The sequence below is a fragment of the Gastrolobium bilobum genome, unplaced genomic scaffold (assembly GCF_033153095.1).
Source record: "Gastrolobium bilobum isolate Gb01-03AN ecotype WA unplaced genomic scaffold, APGP_CSIRO_Gbil_v1 utg68148, whole genome shotgun sequence".
Taxonomy (NCBI): domain Eukaryota; kingdom Viridiplantae; phylum Streptophyta; class Magnoliopsida; order Fabales; family Fabaceae; genus Gastrolobium; species Gastrolobium bilobum.
The window spans coordinates 205,757-228,669 of NW_026896639.1; the positions used below are offsets into that span (position 1 = coordinate 205,757).

The window sequence follows — 22,913 nt, forward strand, 5'->3', positions numbered from 1 at the left end:
GGAAAGGAAATAAAAAGAAGAAAAAGTTCCCGCTAATTAGCGATGAAGAACAAAAACAGTGTAAGAATTAAAGGGTGAATAATGACTGACCTGAAAATGAATTCGATGAGTGTCGTAGTGATGGATAACTCACTAAGTTGATTTATACACAGCTTCCCTTCCGAAAAAAAAAAAACATATTTCAAAAACTCAGATCACAAACTCAGAACTCTAATGACTAAATACAAATGGGGACAAACCATCATGTCATTTTGATATAAAGAGCACAAAATGCCATACTACAAAAATTCACAAAAAAATGAAATAAGAGAGCCAAGGAAGAGAACTAACCGTGGAAAACAGCACAGAGCAAATTGATTTGTTGATGAACCACACAAAACAAAGTAAGGAACAAAGCACATAAGCTTACTGAGAACCAAGCAAAGCAACACAAGAGGAAATTGACTTGTTTCACATACAGCAAACCTAGGGTTGCTGGGTATTTTTGCCTCACAAATTGGTTTTGATTTTCCCTTGCTGTGTGGGATTTGTAAAATACCATAGATGGGAGTTTGTTACGGGAGAAATTTATTTTTATCTAGGAACAAAATATTACTGGAAAATGGTGAGAAATTTTTTTCCGGATAAGTTACAAAAAGATGTTTGGTTGACCAAATTTTTTCCGAATTAATTTGATTAAGTTCTCTGAGTCGTTGATTGTAAAATAGTAGTAGGAATGTAAAATAACCCCACCGTTACTTTTTTATTCAATTAGAGCTGTGAACGTTATTAACAACAGATAAGACACAGATCTGGATACCAAACGTGAGCCACCTTGATCTGGGTACTTCAGATGGCGCCATTGGGAAGCCGTTGTTGCCTTCGTTCACAGAGACAACAAAGTTCTACACACAAACATTGTTGGACCTTCTCACTTATGGTTTTTGTCATCAATGCGAGTCTCTTCTCAACGCTCGAATTCAAAGCCTTCGCAAAAGAAACTAAATTTATTCTCTTTCTCTCTATTTGATCCCATTTTCTCTGTGTAGAGAGTTGACTCGTTGTCCTCCATCCATCCTCTTTTTTTTTCTCTTTTAAATTTTGCCAGCTTTAATCTTGTTAGTTTCTTTGTACATGCAGCTACCAGGTCATTTCACCAACTCGATTTGTTCCCAGATCTACAATCACACAGGGATATTTTGGTCTAATATTCGCCGTTCCTTTTTCACATCCTCGGACAAAAAATTATTTCACCTAATCAATGGACTTCCTGAGCTTGTTGTCGTACCTAACTTCACACACAACAGCAAACAACCGGGAAATAGTTTTACTCGGGAAGCTTTGCCTTTTTTGGTTACCAAACGTCGCATAAACTTTGCCCAATTTTGCTTTCCCAGGTTACTAAATATTATTCGGGTACCAAACGCCCCCACGTGTCATGTTTGGTACAAGGTAACAAATTTTTTTTTACTGTACATCTTTGTTTTCTGGTATTCTCATTTATACGGAACAGTGACCAAAGTGTCACGTTTGGACAAAAAAATTACCAGACTGCCACGTCAACAGTAAATTTTGTCAAAATGCCATGCGGCATAATTCGCTACACAGTGTAGCGAAATATGCCACGTCAGAACGCACAGAACCAAAAATGCCACATGTCAAATTTTGCAAAATTCGCTACATAGGGTAGCGAATTTTGCAAAATTTGACATGTGGCATTTTTGGTTCTGACATGGCATATTTCGCTACACCGTGTAGCGAATTACTTGCATGCATAATTCGCTACACTGTGTAACGAATTATGTCGCGTGGCATTTTGGCAAAATATACTGTTGGCGTGGCAGTCTGGTAATTTTTTTGTCCAAACGTGAAAAAATGGTCACTCTCTCCATTTATACACAAATTTCTCATTTCAAATTACCAATATATAAGATTTCCAATGTAACTTCCCCCGCAATCTAAAATATTCCCTTGTTCCAAAACATCCTATGGCGTTTGGTTCAAGCTTTCTGTGAAGTTCCTAGTCATCCATATTTGGCATTGTGAGTTGTCTGCATTTAGTACAAGAGAACCAAAAATATACCCATAAAAGAGGTTGCCCAGCCATTGACAAACGCTTGCAAAAAAGGAAGAAAATTACTGTGTGATTTGACCACTTTCAATGTGGTATTTCCATAAAACCAGCTAAATGACAAAAAGTGGATGACAATTGTGACCAAACTACCCCGTACTACATCTAAGCAAAGTGATGCACAACTACCCCAACATCTGTGAAAAATATCAAAGGTTATTTTCGTAATTAATACCAATTTTCCTATCAATATTTTATTTTCAATCAAACATAAACTCAGATGATTTAACTTAATTTTCTCAATAATATTTTGCTTAACCAAATAACTTTTTTTAAACTTTCCTTCTAAACTTACTTTCCCATCGTTTTCCTAATAATTATATTTCCATAGTTAAAAATATTTTCTCCTCTACCAAACACCCCCGTTTGCTCGGAAATCGCAAAATTTCAAAGAAACCTTATTTAGGGCCATGGTGACCAAACAAAGAAGGTTCATCTTGTTTCTTAGGACAGAATTTGCCAACCCAAAAAACTGCGTGGGTCTTAGTGTAAGTCTGTGAGACCTCTCAATCTTATGAATAATTCTTGTCTTAGGAATATTTGTTCGAAATTAATAGCTGGATCTAATCATCTTTGAGCGCAAGTCCTAAAAACAAATACAACAATTATTGGAATGTTGGGATCCAATGCTCAACTTCGGATTCCCCTCTCTAGAAGTATCTTATATTTACCTTTAGCCAAAACTTATACGGTTCTGGCTTGATAATTGGCTATATCATAGCATTATTCTTCCCAATTAAAATGGTATGCCACCAAACTTGCATTTCGTAACACACATTATGGATACAACCTCTTTAAAGCCGAACATATATGATTGATTGAAATGTAATATAAAAATTATAGATTGGGTTTTAACAATAAGTTGTTAAGTTGAAATTGATACTTAACATGGTTTTAGAATCTTTGTGACTACGAGTCACAAGTTCGATCTTTATTGTCTCATCTTCTAATAGAATTAAATCAGCACAAGGTAAGGGTGTTAATTCAGGTTGATACGAAATAAATTTGACAAGATATTAATACATTAATACGAACATGACACAAATTTTTATTCATATTGTTAAAGAATAGTATAAATCATTACAAGACCCTCATTTAACACCTTAAAATTTTGGGTTGAAATAGTTCTTTACACGTATCAAAACCTTCAACACGAACACGACCCGCAAATTCTGCAGGTTGACACGACACAACACGATACGATATGATACGGATAACATGCAAATTCAAATTTATGAGTTCCTGACACCAACACGAATCACTTTTTGTACGGGTTAACACGACACAATACGACACAAATTGGTCAAAATGGTAAATGGCTAAAAAATATGGGACAAATGCGCGTTAGCGTATCGACACGCGACACGACATAAATTTTTACTTGCTATATTTTGCCAACATAAACACAACATGAATTTAAATATGGATTAACCCGAACAAAAAAATTTATATCATGTTCCTGTCGTGTCCGCGTCTCAGATCAAGAATTGACACCCTTAGCACATGATAGAACTACAAAATTGGAATTATAGAGCCTGAGGAGGTATGTCAGTTGCTTTACAATATGATATCTAATGTATTGAAGGTTGGAACAATCTTGTTAGTTGGTAGATAGTTATTTTTTTTCCCCTTATGGTCCTAAAAATAAAGAATTTATTAAACATAAATTTAGGATTTACTCTTAAAAGAAAGGAAAATACTTGGCTTGTGGTACAGGTACCACAAGCTATTGTCTTTCCTATCCGTTTTCCTACAATTTTGACAATCAATATCAGACAACGCTATTATACCAACTATTCACCAAATTTTTATATATTTTTATATATATATATATATATATATATATATATATATATATATAGGGGCATGTTATTTTTACAAACTTTTTTGTTTACAAACTCTTACAAACTATACTAAGTACGACCGGTCGTACTTTAATCATGCAGTGTACGACCGGTCGTACTTAGTGTAATTTGTAAAAAAAGTTTGTAAACGGATCCTATCCCACATATATATATATATGATAAAATTATTTCTGCAGTTGCTTTACGTACCACAACGAGAGGTGTATAATATTCTTCGCATTTAATGTTTTCACCTTTTGTATGGTTATGATTCTCCACAATTAATAATTTCACGTATATTTAATTGTTACACGTACAACAGCTGCAGAAATATATATCCTATATATATGGACTTATCATTTCTCAAGCTGCTTAAGATAATCTTATCTCCGACTAGTAAATCATAACCGTACAAAGATGGACCAATGGTAATAAAGGAAGAGAAAGAAAAAGGAAATCATAACCATTTAAAGATGAATCAATTAATATAAGGAAATAAATAAATAAAACGACGTAGTTTTGGTGTAGCCGGAAATAAACTTATCTCAAGCTGGTTGAGAAATGTTTTTCCATATATATATATGTCATCGTCTTATGTTAGATGATAATTAATAATATTAATTACTATATGATACACCCTAATCACTAGTTAATCGCCACATATAACACATATTAATCATTAAATCTTTAGATGCTGATCTCAAGTAAAAAAGGTTATGCAAAATTCAGTGTACAAAATCATGTCATTGTCTTTGCAGTCGTGATAAACTTTTTCAAAATTTAAGGTATGATATCCTTTTCATTTATGGACCATAAATTAAAGTTCTATTCAAGTGATGATGAAATCATTTATGTCTTAATCTTGACGTAGAAAAATTCTTAAAAAGAGTAATGTTATTCGACAGATTAACACTTGAATAGAATTTTTTTTAAGAATTTTTCTAGAGGGAAACCATTAATTTTTCTAGAGGGATTTAAAAAAAAAATAGCATATAATTTGTAAGATAATCACAAAATATGATTATATGAAATTAGAACATTAAACTTACTTGTTGAATACATTAATCTTGATATCTCAAAGGTTGACATACTTAATCCGGTATTTATGCAAAGTTTGAAGGATTAAGATCTTCCTTTACAATTTATTTCACTCCTTGTTCATAACTGTCGACAGGGCAACTTGTAGAACTAATGTTTTCCAACATAAGAGATCTATATTAACCATAATCTCATTCCAATTATAGCTCTATGAGTTAGGCTTATGTTGCTATCCACACTAATTAATATTACAAATATTCAAAAATAAATAAAAGAATCACTTAATTAAGCGTGCCTATTACCCCAAATTGTATCATGATTTAACCTATTTTTATTAAAATAAGAAAAAAATACAATTGATCGATTGCGCCTGATCACAATAATTATTATAAAAAATCTAACAAATTATATTTTTAATTATTATATAAAATCATGTCATTGTTTGCAGTCATATTAAACTTTCTTATCTCTAGTAGTGTACACTGTACTTTTCATTTATGGCCCATAAATTAAAGTTCTACCACTAGCTTGTTGACACTAACGAAATCATGGGCGAGTAAAAAAGTCCAAAACTCACTAATTCACTTTTTGTGCAAAATAGAACATATTCAAGTCTTACGTATTATAGTGCATGTTATTAGAAATCGATCCCTTACTTTATAGGGGTTTGTATTTGTCATTTAACATGACACAACAAATTTTTCTACACACATAATATTTTGTGGAGCCCACACTTTTTGAAGAAAAAAGAAAAACAGAAATTACGACACGCAAAACGAATCTCTATAACATTACCCAATCACTTTTCCTATAACATAACTCTTATAAAATCTTACTTTATATTATTAAATGGTTATATTACTCTCATGAGGAGAGTAATTCTCTCATGTTGTAGAGATAGCCATATGATGCTATTCACCATTTCTTAAAAACATAAAAAATAAAAATAAGAGGGGTACGACAATTTATGAGTTTGTAGGGAAAAAAATTACTTTCCTATTAAAGGATAGTAATATAACCCTTTTTAAATATGTATCACCATGTGAGTTGTTATTCCATCTCAACAACTTCACAATTTATAATATAATACAAATGAAATAAAATAGAGAAATGGAGGCTATGTAGCACCGATACGACACGCGACACTCCGACACATCAATCCTAAAAAATTATGAATTTCGACACGTTGGGACACGTTTTAATATTAAATAATATTTTTAATTTATATAGTGTATATTTCATTTAAGATTTAATAATTTAACAAAAGAATGAAACTAAATTAATAATATCCATCAACACATTATAAAGATGGAAGCTTTAATAAAAAATAAGAACTGAGATGAGAGAGAGATATAATATCAGATAGAGAGATCAAATCATATTAGAGAGATATTAGAGAGAATGAGATACAACAAGAGCATAATAGGAATTGACAACAATGAATGACGCTAAGATGATATCTTATCTACTTAAGGAGAAAAAAAGACAAAAAAATAAAATTGATATGATCATGTGGAAGCTTTATTAATATATTTTGATTTTTTTTAAAAATAATTTTTTTTAAAAAAAATTTTAAAAAAAAATTACGAAAATACCATTTGACCGTGTCGGAATGGTCAACGTGTCGGAAAAAGTTGACCGCGTGTCCGACACCGTGTCGGAGCATGTCGGACACGACTCTTCCTGTTTTTACAAGTGTACGTGCTTCCTTGAATGGACGTGGGACGATAATTTATCTAATTTATCCCTTCCTATGATGCTCCAAACTTTACTCATTTAAAAAATTGGGAAGAAGAAAAAAAAACTCTTGGGCAGACATTATGATGAATGGTGGGTTAACCACCACAATAATTTCACAAAACAAACCATATCTTATTGATAACTCAATGATATTTTTTAATCTCTTTATCTCTTCCCATCACATGGGATTTTTTAATATACTCCAGGACCATCATAGTCCTTTCACTTAAAAATTAACACTTAAACAAATTTTTTTTCCCTCACCTCTTTCTCCTCAACTTTTTCGTTCTTTCTTTCACCTCCTCCCCACCAAATCTTTTTTGCTCCACAGAAATATGGCTCCACCACACAAACACTTCCTCCACTCACCACATCACATGGTGACTTCATCCAAGCCACATACGACGCCTTTATCAACGACCAAAACTCCTTCTATTGTGGTTCAAGCCGCTACGACAAAACCCTCTTCTTCCATAAGGTCGTGGTAGACAACCCCACACACAAACAAGATTTCTTTCCTTGAATTAGGAAAATGGTGGACCTGGAATTTTTTATGGTGGGGTAAAAAAGAAAATTAATATTATAAATAAAAGTACTTATAATAAATATGAACTTAAAATAAAAAACTTAAAAAATATTTATATAAAAATCGAGTGCAATTCACTTAATTCTTACTCTATATTTTTTCATATTTATACTCTTCTATAATTGAATTTATTGTAAAATTAAAACAAAAAATTATTTTTCAATACGTGTAAAACATTATAAACATAAGTAAACGAGTTACAAAAATTTCTCTATATGAGCTAATAATTATTTTTTCACTATTCTTTTCAAAAAATAAATATGAAATTAAGGAAACTAACAAGATGAGTGAAAAATATCCACGATACTATATTACTAAGCATTGAAATTACTGCATTACTGTTTCACATTAAGAAGTTATGAATCTAGTCAATGATAGTGTCAAACGATTGAAAAATATCAAGATGTATATTTTTTTATCATTTTGTTTTTTTCAAAACATAAATTGCTTTCCTTTAATTCCAAATAGAACAAGTTAAGATTAGAAACACAGCCAAAATTCCTTACCTTGTCGCCGACTACAGATTACAGACTAGTATCTGTTGATTTATGATGCAAGGACCAAGAGAAAATGGTTTCTTAAGCAAAGGAAACAATAAATTTACCACACTTCTATTCAAAGAAAAAAGAAATAGAGAGAAACAAAAGCCATAGAATGAGAGAAACAATGGCTAGTTGGCTGAGAGATAGAATTTTCTTTAATTTTTTTTTTTAATTTGAAAGAGAAGTTAACTTTTAATCCTAATAGTCTATCAATATTATCAAAATATCATATTATATATATATATATATATATATATATATATATATATATATATATTAATAAAATAATTTAAAATTTATGGAGGGGTGATGACTAATCCTAGCCTCTCCTTAGGTCTGCCTATAAGTGCTATAGTAGCCTTATTGTTAAAAGATGGAGACATTTTAGCAAGTAAATTTATTTTCTTCTAGTAACAACAAATTAAAAGAATTATAATTCACTTTATCATCTGATTAAATTTTCTTTTTTGGTAAGTTGATGGATAAAAATCAACAGCACAAGCTAACAAAAAGAAATATAATGAGTTTTACAAACAAATGCTAAATAAGTGTCAAACAAAAGACCAATTCTAGGGGTGGGGAATTAAAAATACACAAATCATCAGTATCAGCATTCATAAGGGGGAAGTTGGCATAATAGTTTGCACAAAAATTGCCTTCTCTATATGTATACACCAGTTGAACTCTTTAGTCCTTGGTAAACCATGCCCGTATAGGAAACATCGGATGGGACTCACGAACTGCTCCACCATTATTAGTGAGCGAAGTAATTGCTGTTGTAGAATCACTTTCAACTATTAACCTTCTTCAACCTTCATCCCAAGCTAGCTCCAACCCCTTGAGGATACCCCAAACCTCCGTACGTACTAATTGCATTACAGACACCAATTATGTAGGAGAAGCCTTTAGGCCAATGTCCAGCTGCATTCCTCATGTCATCCCCACAAGCTGGGGTACCCTTAAATGCCCCACCCGTATTAAATTTAATCCAATTATCATGTGGAGGTTTCCAACAGACGAAAATATCTAAATGAGACTTACAGAGATGAAGCCTGCTGGTTCTATAAAATACCTTATGACTCTCTCGAACTTGGCTGCTACTGTTATTTCTTTATAGTGCTGATCAGTAACTATTTCGCCATGGTAATTTTCATTCCTCCACTTCCAAGCAAGTCAGCATGTGGTAGCAAAAATAGAGCACCAAGGAATGTCACCTGCAAACTTGTTGAGCCGAGACAAATTGTTCTTCAGCCAATCTAACAGGTTATCATAAAAGAAAATATCTTGCATGTTGATTGGCACTAAAGCTCTCCACAACCTTCTAATATTTCTACAATCTCTTAAAAGATGTAAATAAAAGTGCTGAGGTGAGCTTTTGTGGGAAGCTTACTGTGAGTCATTTTCCATAAGAAAAGCTTGATCACTTGAGGACCTTCCCATTTCCAAATTTTCCTCCAGAGGTTGAATTATATGCTTGCTTTTCTGTGCTACCACATAACAGCCCATAAATACCTTTAACTGATACTTCTGGAGCATTATTCAGATCCCAGTGCATATGATCAAGACCATCCTATGGATCAGGGGTAAAATGCTTCGACTATGTAGCAGGATGTCCATTGGCAGTCACCTAGAAAGGTAACTCACATCCCAAAACCCCTAGTTGTCCAAATAATCAGTCAGTCTTTTATCAGCTTCCACCCAAGGATTTGGTGTACTGGATCTATCCATCAGCCTACCCATGTTATGTATCCAATTAACTTTCCAAAATTTGATGTTGTTGTCGTTCCCGATTTCCCAAATGAGATAATCTTCAAGTTTTTTCCAAACCCAACAAATGTATTTCCTAAGCCTAGAGCCACCCATTTTGCTTATAAATATATCAAAAACCCCTCTCTTCCCACCATATTTCGCATGCAGAATTTGAACCCATAGCTCCTTTGGTTAAGAGAAAATCACCTAAGCAAGTTTCCCACAAGGGCTTCATTCATTAGGGAGAGTTTTTTCAAACCCATACCTCCAACATCTTTTGGTTTAGTGAGAGTATTTCATCCAATGAGGTGCAACTTCCTTTTGTCATCCTTGTACCTCCATAAAAAAACATCTTTGTAGTTTCTCAAGTTCAAGACACATTGAAAGAGGAATTTTATCACATTGCATATGAAAGAAATTGGTTTGCAGAACAGATTGGGTGAGGGTGATTCTACCCGCTTGGGATAGACATTTAGCTTGCCACCCACTAAGCTTATTCTAGACTTTCTCCACAATATTTGTATATGCTCCTTTAGAGACTCTATTATGCTTCATCCACACTCCTAGGTGTCTGCCCATATTTCTCACCCTTTTCAACTTTTAGAGAATCAATTACATTTGAAAGTTATATTATTTTACAAGCTCATTGTTACTAAATTCTACATATAACAATTGTTCTTATCATGTGTTCCTCCCTATATTTTAATTTTTTTATTTTATATATAAAATAATATTTTTCAATAATATTAAGTTATCATTACTAATAGTTAGCTCGTTCCTCAAAAATATTTATAATAGTTAATATATTTTATTAGTCTTAATAATACTTATAATTTAAAATCTTATTTTCACTGCTATGTCTAGGTTGGAGGTGCCTGTGGTCCTAGCTCATCCTCTCGAGATAACTCCATGAAAACCTCGATAATATGACCAATCTCGTCGCGAACCCAATCCAAACTGTACCTCGGGAACTCCTCAACAGTGGTCGCGTAGTATAGCATCTTCAGCCCATCAATCTATAACTCACAACATAAATGTCATACGAAAAATAATAATGTATAATGAACTCATAATATAATAATTGGCACTATAAACACATAAGTCGTACCATGCGTTCTATCTTCACAGCCCTCCTCGAATTGTATCGTTTGCCTCTAAGCCTGTCCCACTCCATGTACCCATGGTTCGGTGACATCAGATCGTGCAATGTATCGAGCACCACTATCTGCTACTCCCTAAGCTCCCATCTATGTATAAATGGCCTAAGCTTACGCGTCTAGTTTTTATCTTTTTACCTCATGCAACGTATGATCATGGACACCTTTAAGCTTTCTAAGAACATCTAGTATCGGATAATCTCGTCTAAACTATCGCTACATCTATGTGGTTGGCAACACTCAACTGTGTGGAAACAAATGACCGGTGTCATGACCAACCACAAATACTGCTCATGAGGAGATACACCCAACAATACATAATCGATGTATGGTTGCCAAACCAACTACACAAAAAAGAGAACACACAATTAATCTATATTACTAGACGTAATCACATTTTGAAATATTGAAATTATATAACATACCTCATCCCTACATGATGTGTCAAGGGTTTCCCGATAATGCATAATCTCGTGTGGTTTATGTAAGAACCCGCACCGCTAATTAAGGAAATTAATTAAATAATTATGAGATAATTTCATAATTGACCCTAATAATTATTATGAGGCTTTAATAATTATGGTAAGTGGGTAATAATGTTGAAAGTCGCTTTTCTGACGAAAAGTGCAGATACCAGTTCTGCTAGTCGATATAAATGCGTACCGATAAAGTATCCCGAAAAATTATAATAAGTGAATGAATATTCCTAGAATAATATGTAGGACTTGTAAAATGAGTTTCAAGTTAAAATAATGAGAACTGGTGTCAGAACTGATACTGGCTATGGAAAAGCGTGTACCGGAAAGATGCTGCGAAAAATATAAGAAAAATATGATAATTCTTGTAAAATTGAGTAGGTTAAGAATCTTGAGTTTGGGATTAAAATGCTAAGCGTAGCAATTAACGATAATATTGTGTTATTAATTCATAAGTGGCTTTATATAGGCTTGTTGGCACAAAACCCTAGGCCATGCTATTGCTGTGAGGCTTTGTGGCTGCTGATCAGACTCTTCTTCTTGTCACCGTCAACTTCTCTTAGAACCTCCAAAGTAACCACCTTTCTCTACCTTTTCTTCATCAAAACTCTTTGGTTGTGTGTGATGGACACTTGTGAGTGGGAGAGGAGCTTGTGTTCTGGGTTTAGAGGCTGCTAGAGAGGTGGTGAGGGGCTTAGTTGGTGTGTTTCCTTAGTGTGAGCCTTTGTTTATGCCATTGGAGGCTCCAAGAAGCCATTTTTTATGAGAAGGAACCTTGGTAGTGTGCCATTTTCGTTCTCTTTGCAAGTCTGTACCCTAGGAGCTGAAGAGTGAGCTCCAAGAGCTTTCTTTCCACTGTTTTGAGTTGTTGGCAAGCTCCATCAACCTTGACCTTGTGTTTCCTTGGTTAAAAATGTAACCCTGATGCATGTAATGGATTAGAGTTGATAACCTAATGTTGGGTAATGCTAAACACACCTACAAATGCGTGTTTAAGCTTCTGTAATCGGTAAAAATGGAACCTTGGAAGTAGTATTTTGCGAAATGCAGAATCTGAGTTCTGCCGCGAAATATCTGGATATTGTGTTGGAAATATTCGGATATTGATATCCGGATATGGGGATCTGAATATCCGGATATGGATATCCGGATATTGGCTGTGAGATATCCGGATATTGATATTCGGATATGCCCCCGACAGATATCCATATATTATGGGATTTCGAAGAACAGTAGCTGCACTGTTCATACAGTAGGCTATTGGAGGTTTGTGAACCCTAGATTGATGAAGTTGAACTTCTGTAATAAATGAACTAAGTCAGAGTCAAGTGATTAAGGGCTTATGGTTTGGTAAGAAGCCTTAAGACGTAAAGCGTAAAAGGAAAGGCGTTGTCTTTATGTTGTATGCTTGTAGAGTTGAATATTGATATACTATTGGTCCATAACAGATTGTGATTCTGCTGTGTTTGGACTTTGAACTTGTGGACTCTTGGATTGGATAGTTAGCTTAAGAAGGTAAGCTTTTATGTCCTCAGTTTAGCCATTGTGTAGTTCCATCATACTCCATGGGGGAATGGTTATATGCATGCTGTGTTACATGATTTAATATATTGAAATGCTTTTGAGCTGATATGTGCAATGGTTTATAATATGCATGTGGTGTTCCACCTATACGGTAAGCTTGAATATGTGGTACATACAAGATGGTGAGACTGGGTAGAGGTGCAAGCGATGTTCCTTGTACTATAATTATGGATAATAGACGTATTCCTGCATTCTCTGGCCAGTAGATTATTGTATTGACACACATGACATGATTATCTACTGCATTGCACTATTTTGAAAATGATATTGTTAAACTGTTTTGGAACTTATATTGCACATCTAAGTGAGCTTGGGGTGGAAGATCCTTGAGGATCCCTTGCCTTACTGAGATTTCTTGTTTAGAGATCTCACCCCACGTTTGGGGAATGCTTATTTCAGGTTCAGGTAGTATAGGGACTGATGCCTCTGGCGGCAGGAGGCCAGAGCTTAGTTGATGATTATTGCTGTTATATTTATGCTGGCATGACTGGATTGGATGCTGTTTATGTTTTCTGATTTATGATTATTGAGTTAAGACTTATGTTGGGCTTTGTTGCCTTATTTGGGTGAGCATGGGAGTTGTCCATGCCACTATATTGTTAGTACTTTTAGCTTGAGTTGTATAAACTGCTAGTTGGTCCGGTCTACGTGTTGTAGTTCCGTGACTAGAGACATACTTATGTTATTTTAATTAATGAGGTATTTCAGTTAGCTGTCTTTTACAATCTACACACAGGAAATGTTTTATTAATTAATTTATTAAGCAAGTTGATAATGATAATGACGTCATAATTGAAAAGAAAAAGATATTCCGCATTTTTGATTAAGCGCAGCTTAATACGATAACATGATAACATTACCGGATATATACGGGGTGTTACAGTTTGAACGTTGTAAAACATTAAACCTGATTTCCAAATTAAACATATAAATTAACTACAATACTTGTAAAAGAAAATGAAACGTTCAATATATAAAGATACATACTGGCATCCATAGTGCATCCCACGCTGGGGAGGAGAAGGAGGAACGAGGAGCAATAGGTGGAAATCTGATCCACGCCCAGATTTGAAGAAGAATGTGGCACCCACCCATGTCTGATCTGTTTGGGTCTGTACACTCGTACAACTACCTAAACAAATGCACAAGAACTGCAGATCCCCATCTATATCGCCTAATCTCCTTAAACCCCCCTCCGAGCAATGGAAATAATCTACATCCAATATTGCTACCTCCTGATCTGTCGCATAGGATCCAGCACCCACACATACGCGCAATGTGCGCCCTCATGAAAAAAAATATCACGCTCATGATCCCCAGCAACCTGACCCCAATGAGTATATAACCGATCAAAGTACGAAATTCGTATATCACCGCCAGTATGGAGCTCACTGGCCAAAGGCCTAGCACCAAAAACTGCCGAGCAATCCTCTAATGTAGATCCGGTAACTACTTGCCTGTCAGTAGGAATTCCCAATATAGTCGTCACATCCTGCAAGGTGATAATCATATCGCCCTGTGTCATGTGAAATGTATGTGTCTCTGGTCTCCACCTCTCGACTAAAGCACTGATAAGGGCAGTATCAATATGAAATACATAAGACAATTATCACATCAATTCACTTATTTAGAATGATTATAATCAAGCACAATATAATACCATAAACCCTAAAATACACCTGAATATGTTGCATGCGTGCGACATGTATAAATCTGGCTGTGTGAGGTAACAAGCGACCACGAAATATCGTTGGGAGCTGGCCCCCCTTGCATTTTACTGCGTCGAGTCTTAAGCGAATGAACATGCTCATCATTCCACACGCGTTGTGAAACATGCGAGCTCTGAGTCCTCCTCCGGAGTACCTCCCACCTGTACGGCCCAGGTATGACATACATGCTGGGATCGGTAGGCTCGGCCTCATTATCAAATGACCGAGGAGACTTCGATATTGCCTAGTATAAGATTTTAAATTAATTAAAGAGTAAATACCCTTTTTGGTCCTCAGCAAATTTCACGAAGCCCGTTTTAGTCCCTAGCAAATAAAAAGGCCCATCATGGTCCTTAAAAAATTCAAAATGGACCCATTTTAATCCTTTTGAGGACTAATATGGCTCTTTTTTGAATTTGTGAGGGACCACGATTTCAACTAAATGGGTCCATTTTGAATTTCTTAGGGACCACGATGGACCTTTTTATTTTCTAGGGACTAAAAAGGGCTTCGTGAAATTTGCTGAGGACCAAAAAGGCTATTTACTCTTAATTAAATTATAAATAATATTTTTACTAACATATGCATATATAATAATTCCAAATAATTGTTCTAGGTCACTAATCATAACCTAAGTCACTATCAATTTTCTAAGTCACACAAATATTTCTTAAGAAACTACCAAATTAATTCCCAAGTCACTAATAAATTTCTAGGTCACGAACAGTTTTCTAAGTCACTAACATATTCCTAATTCACTAAAAAATTCCTAGGTCGCTAACAATTTAATATGTCACTAGTAATATATATATATATATATATATATATATATATATATATATATATATTGTTATAACTGAAACATATAGAAAGCAGATATTAAAACTTACTTTACGGATGGAGCTTTGCTGCGCAGTTCCCTGAAGAAGAGAGAGCTAGAGCACCTAGAGAGAAGTTAGAAAGAGGGAGTGAAATGGTAAAAAGTGAAAAAGAGGGGGTATATATAGGCTAACTAGCTCACGCCTAGCTTAGGCGTGAGTGGTCATGCCAAAATGGGGCGTGAAGCCCGTGAAACTCACGCCTGAGTTAGGCGTGACTGGTCATGCCCAATCAGGGCATGACATCTTGCAATATTTTCATAAATAGTATGAAAATAGCTATATATTCGTAATTATTTATTAAAATTGCAATATTTTAATATTTTGCCCCTATATATAGCAAAATCATTTTGTTTTACATTGCGGTGTTAGCTAATCATAAAGCAATGTCATAAGAAGTACTAAAACACTATATAGTGAAAAAAGAAAAAAGAAATCTAGGTATAAACCACAATAAAATATAGATGCATTAGATACAAGTAGGGTGAAAGTGGGCTAGGCTGGGCCGAGCTTTGTCCCGAAAAGCTCAAGCATATGCCAAAAAATTTCAATTTGATCTGGCCCGATAGCATAGTATGAGCCTAACTGTTAGCTTGGTCTGGCCTGGCGTGTTAGCCTATTAATTTTTAACTTTCAAGCAGAACATGAATCAACTTCACAAAATACTCATATTTTGTTGTTAAAAAAATCACAATTTCAACGTTCAAACAAAATCATGAATCATAACAACCACTTTATCACAATCTGCATTTAAGGCACTTTCAGAAGCAAGATGCTGAAACTAAATACCATATATTTCATTAGATCCAACAAATCAATCCATACTAAGTAAATTAAAATAATTGCATGAATTCAACAAATGTATCATGATGCTTGTAGTAGCCAAAAACTTCTCGTCATCTTCTCTCCCCTGCAAATACAATTCCAATGTTACATAAGTTGGCAAACTGTTTGTACATGTAGAAAACAAAAAACAAGATTAAAGAATAGAAAGAAAAAAAGATTATAAACAAAAAACAGTTTTATACCTTTTGTTTTTTCTTCAAACCATACTTATTACGTAGTCAATCTCCACTATATATTAAAGCTTGGATGGTATATTCAGTCAAGCTAGAACAATAGCATCAATAACTCTTCTTCCAGAACTAAATGTTGATTTTGATGCTACTGTAGAGATTGGTACAGATCTTATGCCACTCCCAAAGGTAGTATTGGTGGGAGATCGAGCATAAGTCCTTCCACCACCTACTCAGCTCACATGCACCAACTGAACTATCATCATTTTGTACCACCATGAATAATATTATTTTATTTTATTTAAAATAAATAATAAGATATAGACCGGCCTGTAGGATTATAGGTCCGACATGTAAAAAGAAGCCTATGGTTTGTTTTCTAAATAGACTTTTTTAAAAGTTCGGGTTGGACTATATATAATAGACCGAGCCTGGCCTGATATAGGCTAAGCCGTAGGCCTCTGAAGACTAGTCCGACCCACTTTCACCCTTAGTTGCCACCTCTGAAACACGGACACGCAATTTTGGGGAAAAAATGCGTGTCCGACAAGTTTCCGACACGGACACGTTCGGACACGCGTCCGACATGCAGTAGACTTTTTGGGACACGTTGACTAGGGGGACACGTGAATTTGACCAAATCCGACACGTAGTCAACGTATGTGGACACGTTTTGGGACACATTTTGACATTTGTTTTGTAAAAATAAAATAAAATTACAATTAAAATAAAAATAAAAAATATTTAATAAAATTTAAAAAGTCTAGAATTGGAACCCTATCGTTTATTCCTTTCTCCCTTTCTCGTTTGTTGACGGCTTGACGCTGGAAGTGGAGGCTATTGCTGGTCGTTCTCATCTCCGGTGAGTCTCTTTCAATTCTCAAATCTCCGGTCATCTTCTCTGTCGTCTACATCTCCCGTGGAAGTTGTGTTTACTTTAGTTATATTTATTTAGTTTTCCTTTTTTAGTTATTCGAGAGTCTTTGTGGATTTGTAACTCTTCAATCATGAAAATGGAGTTCTCTCCTCTTCTTCCCGAAGGTAGTAAGCCTGCTTCAGCTTGAACAACACCCTTCATGGCTTGAAAATTCTTTATGTAGACTTTCAGTTTTAGGCCCCTGAAGTTATTGCTTAGGTTTTTTTTATTTATTAAATGACTGAATTAATGCTTGGGTATTTTTTTTTTAACGACATAAGTACATAACTCTCTTTGTTGTTACTTTATGGTAACTGGTAACCGTGGGGTGGACTGAATTAATGTTTGGGTTTTTTTTTATTAAATGACATAATTATTGCTTGAGGTTTTTTTTAACGACATAACTCTCTTTGCTGTTACTTAGTTTGTGTTAAACTGTTAACCGTGGGGGTGGACTGAATTAATGCTTGGGTATTTTTTTTATTAACTTTTATCCTAAACAGCTTTCAACTAGTAACTCTTATGGTGCATCTGGGAAGCATTTAGGCAGAGGATTTTATTCTTTATTCTTTGTAAGTTATGCATAAGGCTACTCAAGCAATTTTTGCCCTGTTCGTGGATATTTATAGTATCTATTCAACATATGCAGCTTTAAGTTAGGAATTTCACTTAATGTAGGTTTAACGTTACATGTATTGTCTACAATCTACATAATGTTTTGAGCCATTCAATTCAACGGGGAACTGTGTTTGGGGAATTTATGACACATGGATCGTCTCTTGGATTCTGTCATGCCATCGTGTCTTAGCCTCTAAGGTTAGACAATTTAGAACCAAAGCTTTTGTTTTTTCTACTTGAGATCTTTCCATGTTCGATTTTTTTAACTCCATAATTCCTTTATTTCCAAACCTGCTAAACTCAAAACCACTCGTTCATGATTTATTAATAAGGGTCGAAAACATCAATACATTGAAATCACTTTCTGAATATGCTGATCACAGCCTCGAAAAGCCCCAACTTCAATCCTTGGTTGCATTTTTTGTAGTCCCTCAACTGAACATCTATTATTGTAAACAGACCTGCACTATATCTGATGTTTTTTGTTTGACACAGTTATAGAATTACAAGATGGATCATTCAAGTTCTGCCTCTGCCAGTGCCAGTAATAGTGCCACTGCTGCTACTAGTGCTTCTGATGCCAATGAATTATTAGATAAACCCTTATGGAAATATGTTACCAAAATAGATGCTATAGTGGAAGGAGGAGGAAATTTATCTTGGATGTGCGACTTTTGTAAAAAAAATTATAAAAGTTCATATACCAGAGTGAGAGCTCATTTGTTGAAACTATCAGGTAAAGGAATTGGGAAATGCTTAATGGTGCAAAATAGAGATCTGATAGAGATGGAGAAATTAGAACAAGAAGCTGACAACAGAAAGCAATCTAATGCACCCAGAAATGTACCTTTACCTCCTTCTAGCTCTTCCACGTGCCCAAAAAAAAGAAAAACTACAGGTTCTCTTGAGATGGCATTTAATGTTGGGGAGCGAGAAGAATTAAATTATCTGATTGCTAGAATGTTTTATTCAGCAGGATTGCCATTCAATTTGGCAAAGAACCCTTACTTCCAAGCTTCGTATACTTATGCAGCAAATCATAATATTGGAGGTTATTTGCCACCGGGATATAACTCACTGCGAACCACTCTGTTGCAAAAGGAGAAAGAAAATATTGATAAGTTGTGTGAACCTATTCGAGAGTCTTGGACTCATAAAGGGGTGAGTATTGTAAGTGATGGGTGGAGTGATTCACAAAGGAGGCCACTCATTAATTTCATGGCAGTATCTAATGGTAAAGCAATGTTTTTAACATCAGTTGATTGCTCAGGGGAGATTAAGGATAAAAATTTCATTTTCAGGTTGTTTGTTTGAACTTTTGTATTCTATTTAAGTGTTTATTTGCTAGAGGGAGACTAATGATAAAAATTTCATTTTCAGGTTGCTAAAGGAAGTTATTCAAGAAGTAGGAGAGACAAATGTGGTTCAAGTAATCACAGATAATGCTGCAAATTGTAAGGGAGCATGGCAACTTATTGAGCAGGAATTCCCAACTATTACTTGGACACCGTGTGTTGTTCACACATTGAATTTGGCTGTGAAAAATATTTGTGCTGCAAAGAATGTGGAGAGCAATCAAATAACGTTTGAGGAATGTAGCTGGATTTCTGATATTGTAGGTGATGTTGCTGCAATAAAGCATTTCATTATGAATCATTCTATGAGATTGGCCATCTTTAATGAGTTTGTGAAAGTTGCTTTCTATTGCTGATACTCGTTTTGCTTCGATGATTGTGATGCTGAAGAGATTCAAGTTAATAAAGAGCGGACTCCAAAATATGGTGATAAGTGAAAAATGGAATATTTATAGAGATGATAATCTTGGGAGGGCCAGACATGTGAAGGAAAAATTATTGGATGATTGTTTTTGGGATTCAATTGATTACATATTTTCCTTCACTGCTCCTATTTATGATATGATCAGAGCTTGTGACACTGATAGAGCTTGTCTTCACTTGATATATGATATGTGGGATGCAATGATTGTGAAAGTGAAGAAAGCTATATACCATAAAGAGGGGAAGAGGATGGAAGAGAGCTCCTCTTTTTATGATGTGGTGCATCGCATTCTTGTGGATCGTTGGACAAAAAACTCAACTCCACTACACTGTTTGGCACATGCTTTGAATCCTAAGTAAGTTTTTAAATATGATTCAGTTTAAATTAATACTCTTGATATAATTTGACAACTTGTTGATTTTTTTTGCTTCTCTCTTAGATTCTAGTCGAGTTCCTCCACACATGGATTTAGAGCTTACTCAAGAGCGACAAAAATGTTTAAGGAGATTCTTTCCTAGCATGGAGGACCGAAGCCGGATTAGTTTGGAGTATGCAGATTTTATTAGCAATAGTGGAACCTTTGGCGATTTTGATGCCATCAATACTCAATACACTATGGATCCGAAATCTTGGTGGCTACTTTATGGTACCTTTACACCGATGCTTCAAAAAATAGCATTGAGACTTGTGCAACAACCCTCCTCTTCATCATGTGCTGAATGCAATTGGAGTACTTATTCTTTTGTGCATTCCATCAAGAGGAATAAAATCACTCCAAAACGTGCTGAAGACTTGGTTTATGTGCATAGCAATCTTCGACTCTTATCAAGAAAGACTCCTAGTTATGCACAAGGAGCAAATCAAATGTGGGATATTGCTGGTGATACATTCGATTCACTTGATGATATTGGAGATCTTCAATTTGCTAGCCTTTCACTTGATGAGCCAAAGATAGAGGCCATGATTATTCAAGATGGAGATGAAAATAATTGAACTGTGTGTAATCATAAGTAAAATAATTTTTCTACACTCTTGGGATGTTCTATTATTATTTTTTAATATTTATGTTATGAAATTTGAATATTTGATTAGTATGAGTTATTATGAGTTGCTATATGTATTAAATGTAAATTATATTATATATATTAAAAATATTATTTAATATCAAAACGTGTCCCAACGTGTCCAAATTTAGCATTTTTTAGAATTAACATGTCGAAGTGTCGTGTCGTGTCCCGTGTCCCGTGTCCGTGTCCGTGCATCATAGGTTGCCACCCACTAAGCTTATTCGAGACTTTTTCTGGGAATGTTGAGTTAATTCTACTGATGCTATAAAAAAATAAAAATATCATATATCAGATGATATTTTCATTTGAGAATCTCATGTGTAAAATGGAATGATGGGAAAAAAATTTCCTGAGACTATTTTCAATTTTCTCATATCAAATATTGGAAATAAATTTATCCTATCCCATTTTTTTAAGATTTCTAGAAAAATTCTCATACCAAACAACGCTTAATAAAAAAAAATAGAAGGTAAAAGAATCACAATCCTTCGTCAATCTAACACTAATAGTCCATCATGCATTAGTTGACCCTGACCCACTAAATTATTTTCCTCCTAATTTCAAAAAAATAAAAATAAAATAAAACTCAACCTGCATCACCCAAATCAAAAGTACCAAAGGCATTTGCGGTAGGTTTCACAAATTACGTCAAAAGAGTCATTCCTGTCGCAAAAGTCCAACTCAGTTTTCATTCGTTCACGAGCTCCTTCAATCAGAAGCAAAGCATATCGTTGTTTCCATTCAAGACGACGACCGCCAATAGCTGGTTTTTTTCTATTGAGATAAATTACATGAATCTATTCATCATCAATGTCTCCACCTTTTTTAAAAGATTACCCTTAACCCTGATAACCCCTTAACCATGCCGCTTTTCCATCTCGACCAAGCACCAAACTGTCTGGCAATGGGATGTTATTTTAGATTATATTTTTTTAAATGAGTGACCCGATTTCTTGTGAACCAACTGGGTCGACAATGATTTTTTTGAAAAATCAATTGAGGGAAACTGGTTCCTAAAGACATGGTCGGTTCATGGCTTTCTGAGTTGACCGGACTATTTCAAGGCAATTTTTATAACACTATATATATATATATATATATATATATATATATATATATATATATATAGATAAAATTATTTCTGCAGCCGCTTTATATACAGCAACTACAGGTGTATGGTTATGATTTCTCACATTTAATGCTTTCATCCTTTGTATGGTTATGATTCCTCGCATTTAATGCTCTCAAGTATATATATGGCAAGTATTTGATTGCTGCACGTACAACAACTGCAGAAATGTAAACCCTATATATATATATATATATATATATATATATATATAGGGTTCTCTTTTTCTACAGTCAATGTAGATAATTTATCTACAGTAAGTCCAAAACGACGTCGTTTTGAGGCGAAAATCAAGGTATTTTTGTAATTATAACTTATTTCAGGGTTATAATAGTCTTTTTCATTATAATTTTTTAATTTTTCAACCTAAAACGACATCGTTTTGAGAGCGAATGTAGATAACTTATCTACATTTACTTTACAAACATTAAAGCCATATATATATATATATATATATATAAGATCTGGATCCTCTCATGTGAAAATTCACATGAACATGTCATGTGGAGAATCATAACCATACAAAGGTGGATCAATGGTAATAAAGGAGGAGAGAGAAAAAAATGTTAAAATAGATAGTTACTCATAACCGTTGATTTACCTTTGTATGGTTGTGATCTTCCCACATGACCATATCATGTTTTTTTTTTTCCACATGAGAGGATCCATTTCCATATATATATATATATATATATATATATATATATATATATATATATATATATATATGATAAAATCATTTCCACAACTGCTTTACGTACAACAATGACAGATGTATGGTTATGATTCTCCACATTTAATGTTTTCATCCTTTGTATGATTATGATTCCCTGTATTTAATGCTTTCAAGTATATATACGGCAAGTATTTGATTGTTGTACGTACAACAGCGGCAGAAATGTAAACTCCTATATATATATATATATAATCTACTTTCGTTTACAATTTCTTACAACCATATCTTAACCGTTGATT

The 22,913-nt window shown here is 34.3% G+C and overlaps 2 protein-coding genes across 2 annotated transcripts; both read left to right on the top strand.

The window, feature by feature from the left end:
• The first annotated feature begins 14,659 nt into the window (after positions 1-14,659).
• LOC133301207 (uncharacterized) lies at positions 14,660-19,674 on the top strand. The gene is made up of 5 exons (XM_061500829.1): positions 14,660-14,709; positions 16,519-16,618; positions 17,849-17,917; positions 18,465-19,264; positions 19,344-19,674. The coding sequence occupies exons 1-5, from the start codon at positions 14,660-14,662 to the stop codon at positions 19,672-19,674; spliced, it is 1,350 nt and encodes a 449-aa protein (XP_061356813.1).
• A 16-nt stretch (positions 19,675-19,690) lies between these two features.
• LOC133301208 (uncharacterized) lies at positions 19,691-20,735 on the top strand. Its single transcript, XM_061500830.1, has 2 exons — positions 19,691-20,042; positions 20,182-20,735. The coding sequence occupies exons 1-2, from the start codon at positions 19,691-19,693 to the stop codon at positions 20,733-20,735; spliced, it is 906 nt and encodes a 301-aa protein (XP_061356814.1).
• The last annotated feature ends 2,178 nt before the right edge of the window (positions 20,736-22,913 follow it).

Coding starts and splice junctions, on each gene's coding strand:
- LOC133301208 (XM_061500830.1), top strand. CDS start 19,691: ATGATTGTGATGCTGAAGAGATTCAAGTTAATAAAGAGCGGACTCCAA. Junction 20,043..20,181: donor GCATCGCATTCTTGTGGATC/GTTGGACAAAAA, acceptor CTTCTCTCTTAG/ATTCTAGTCGAGTTCCTCCA.
- LOC133301207 (XM_061500829.1), top strand. CDS start 14,660: ATGCGAGCTCTGAGTCCTCCTCCGGAGTACCTCCCACCTGTACGGCCC. Junction 16,619..17,848: donor ATCTTATGCCACTCCCAAAG/GTAGTATTGGTG, acceptor TATCCTAAACAG/CTTTCAACTAGTAACTCTTA. Junction 17,918..18,464: donor GATTTTATTCTTTATTCTTT/GTAAGTTATGCA, acceptor ACACAGTTATAG/AATTACAAGATGGATCATTC.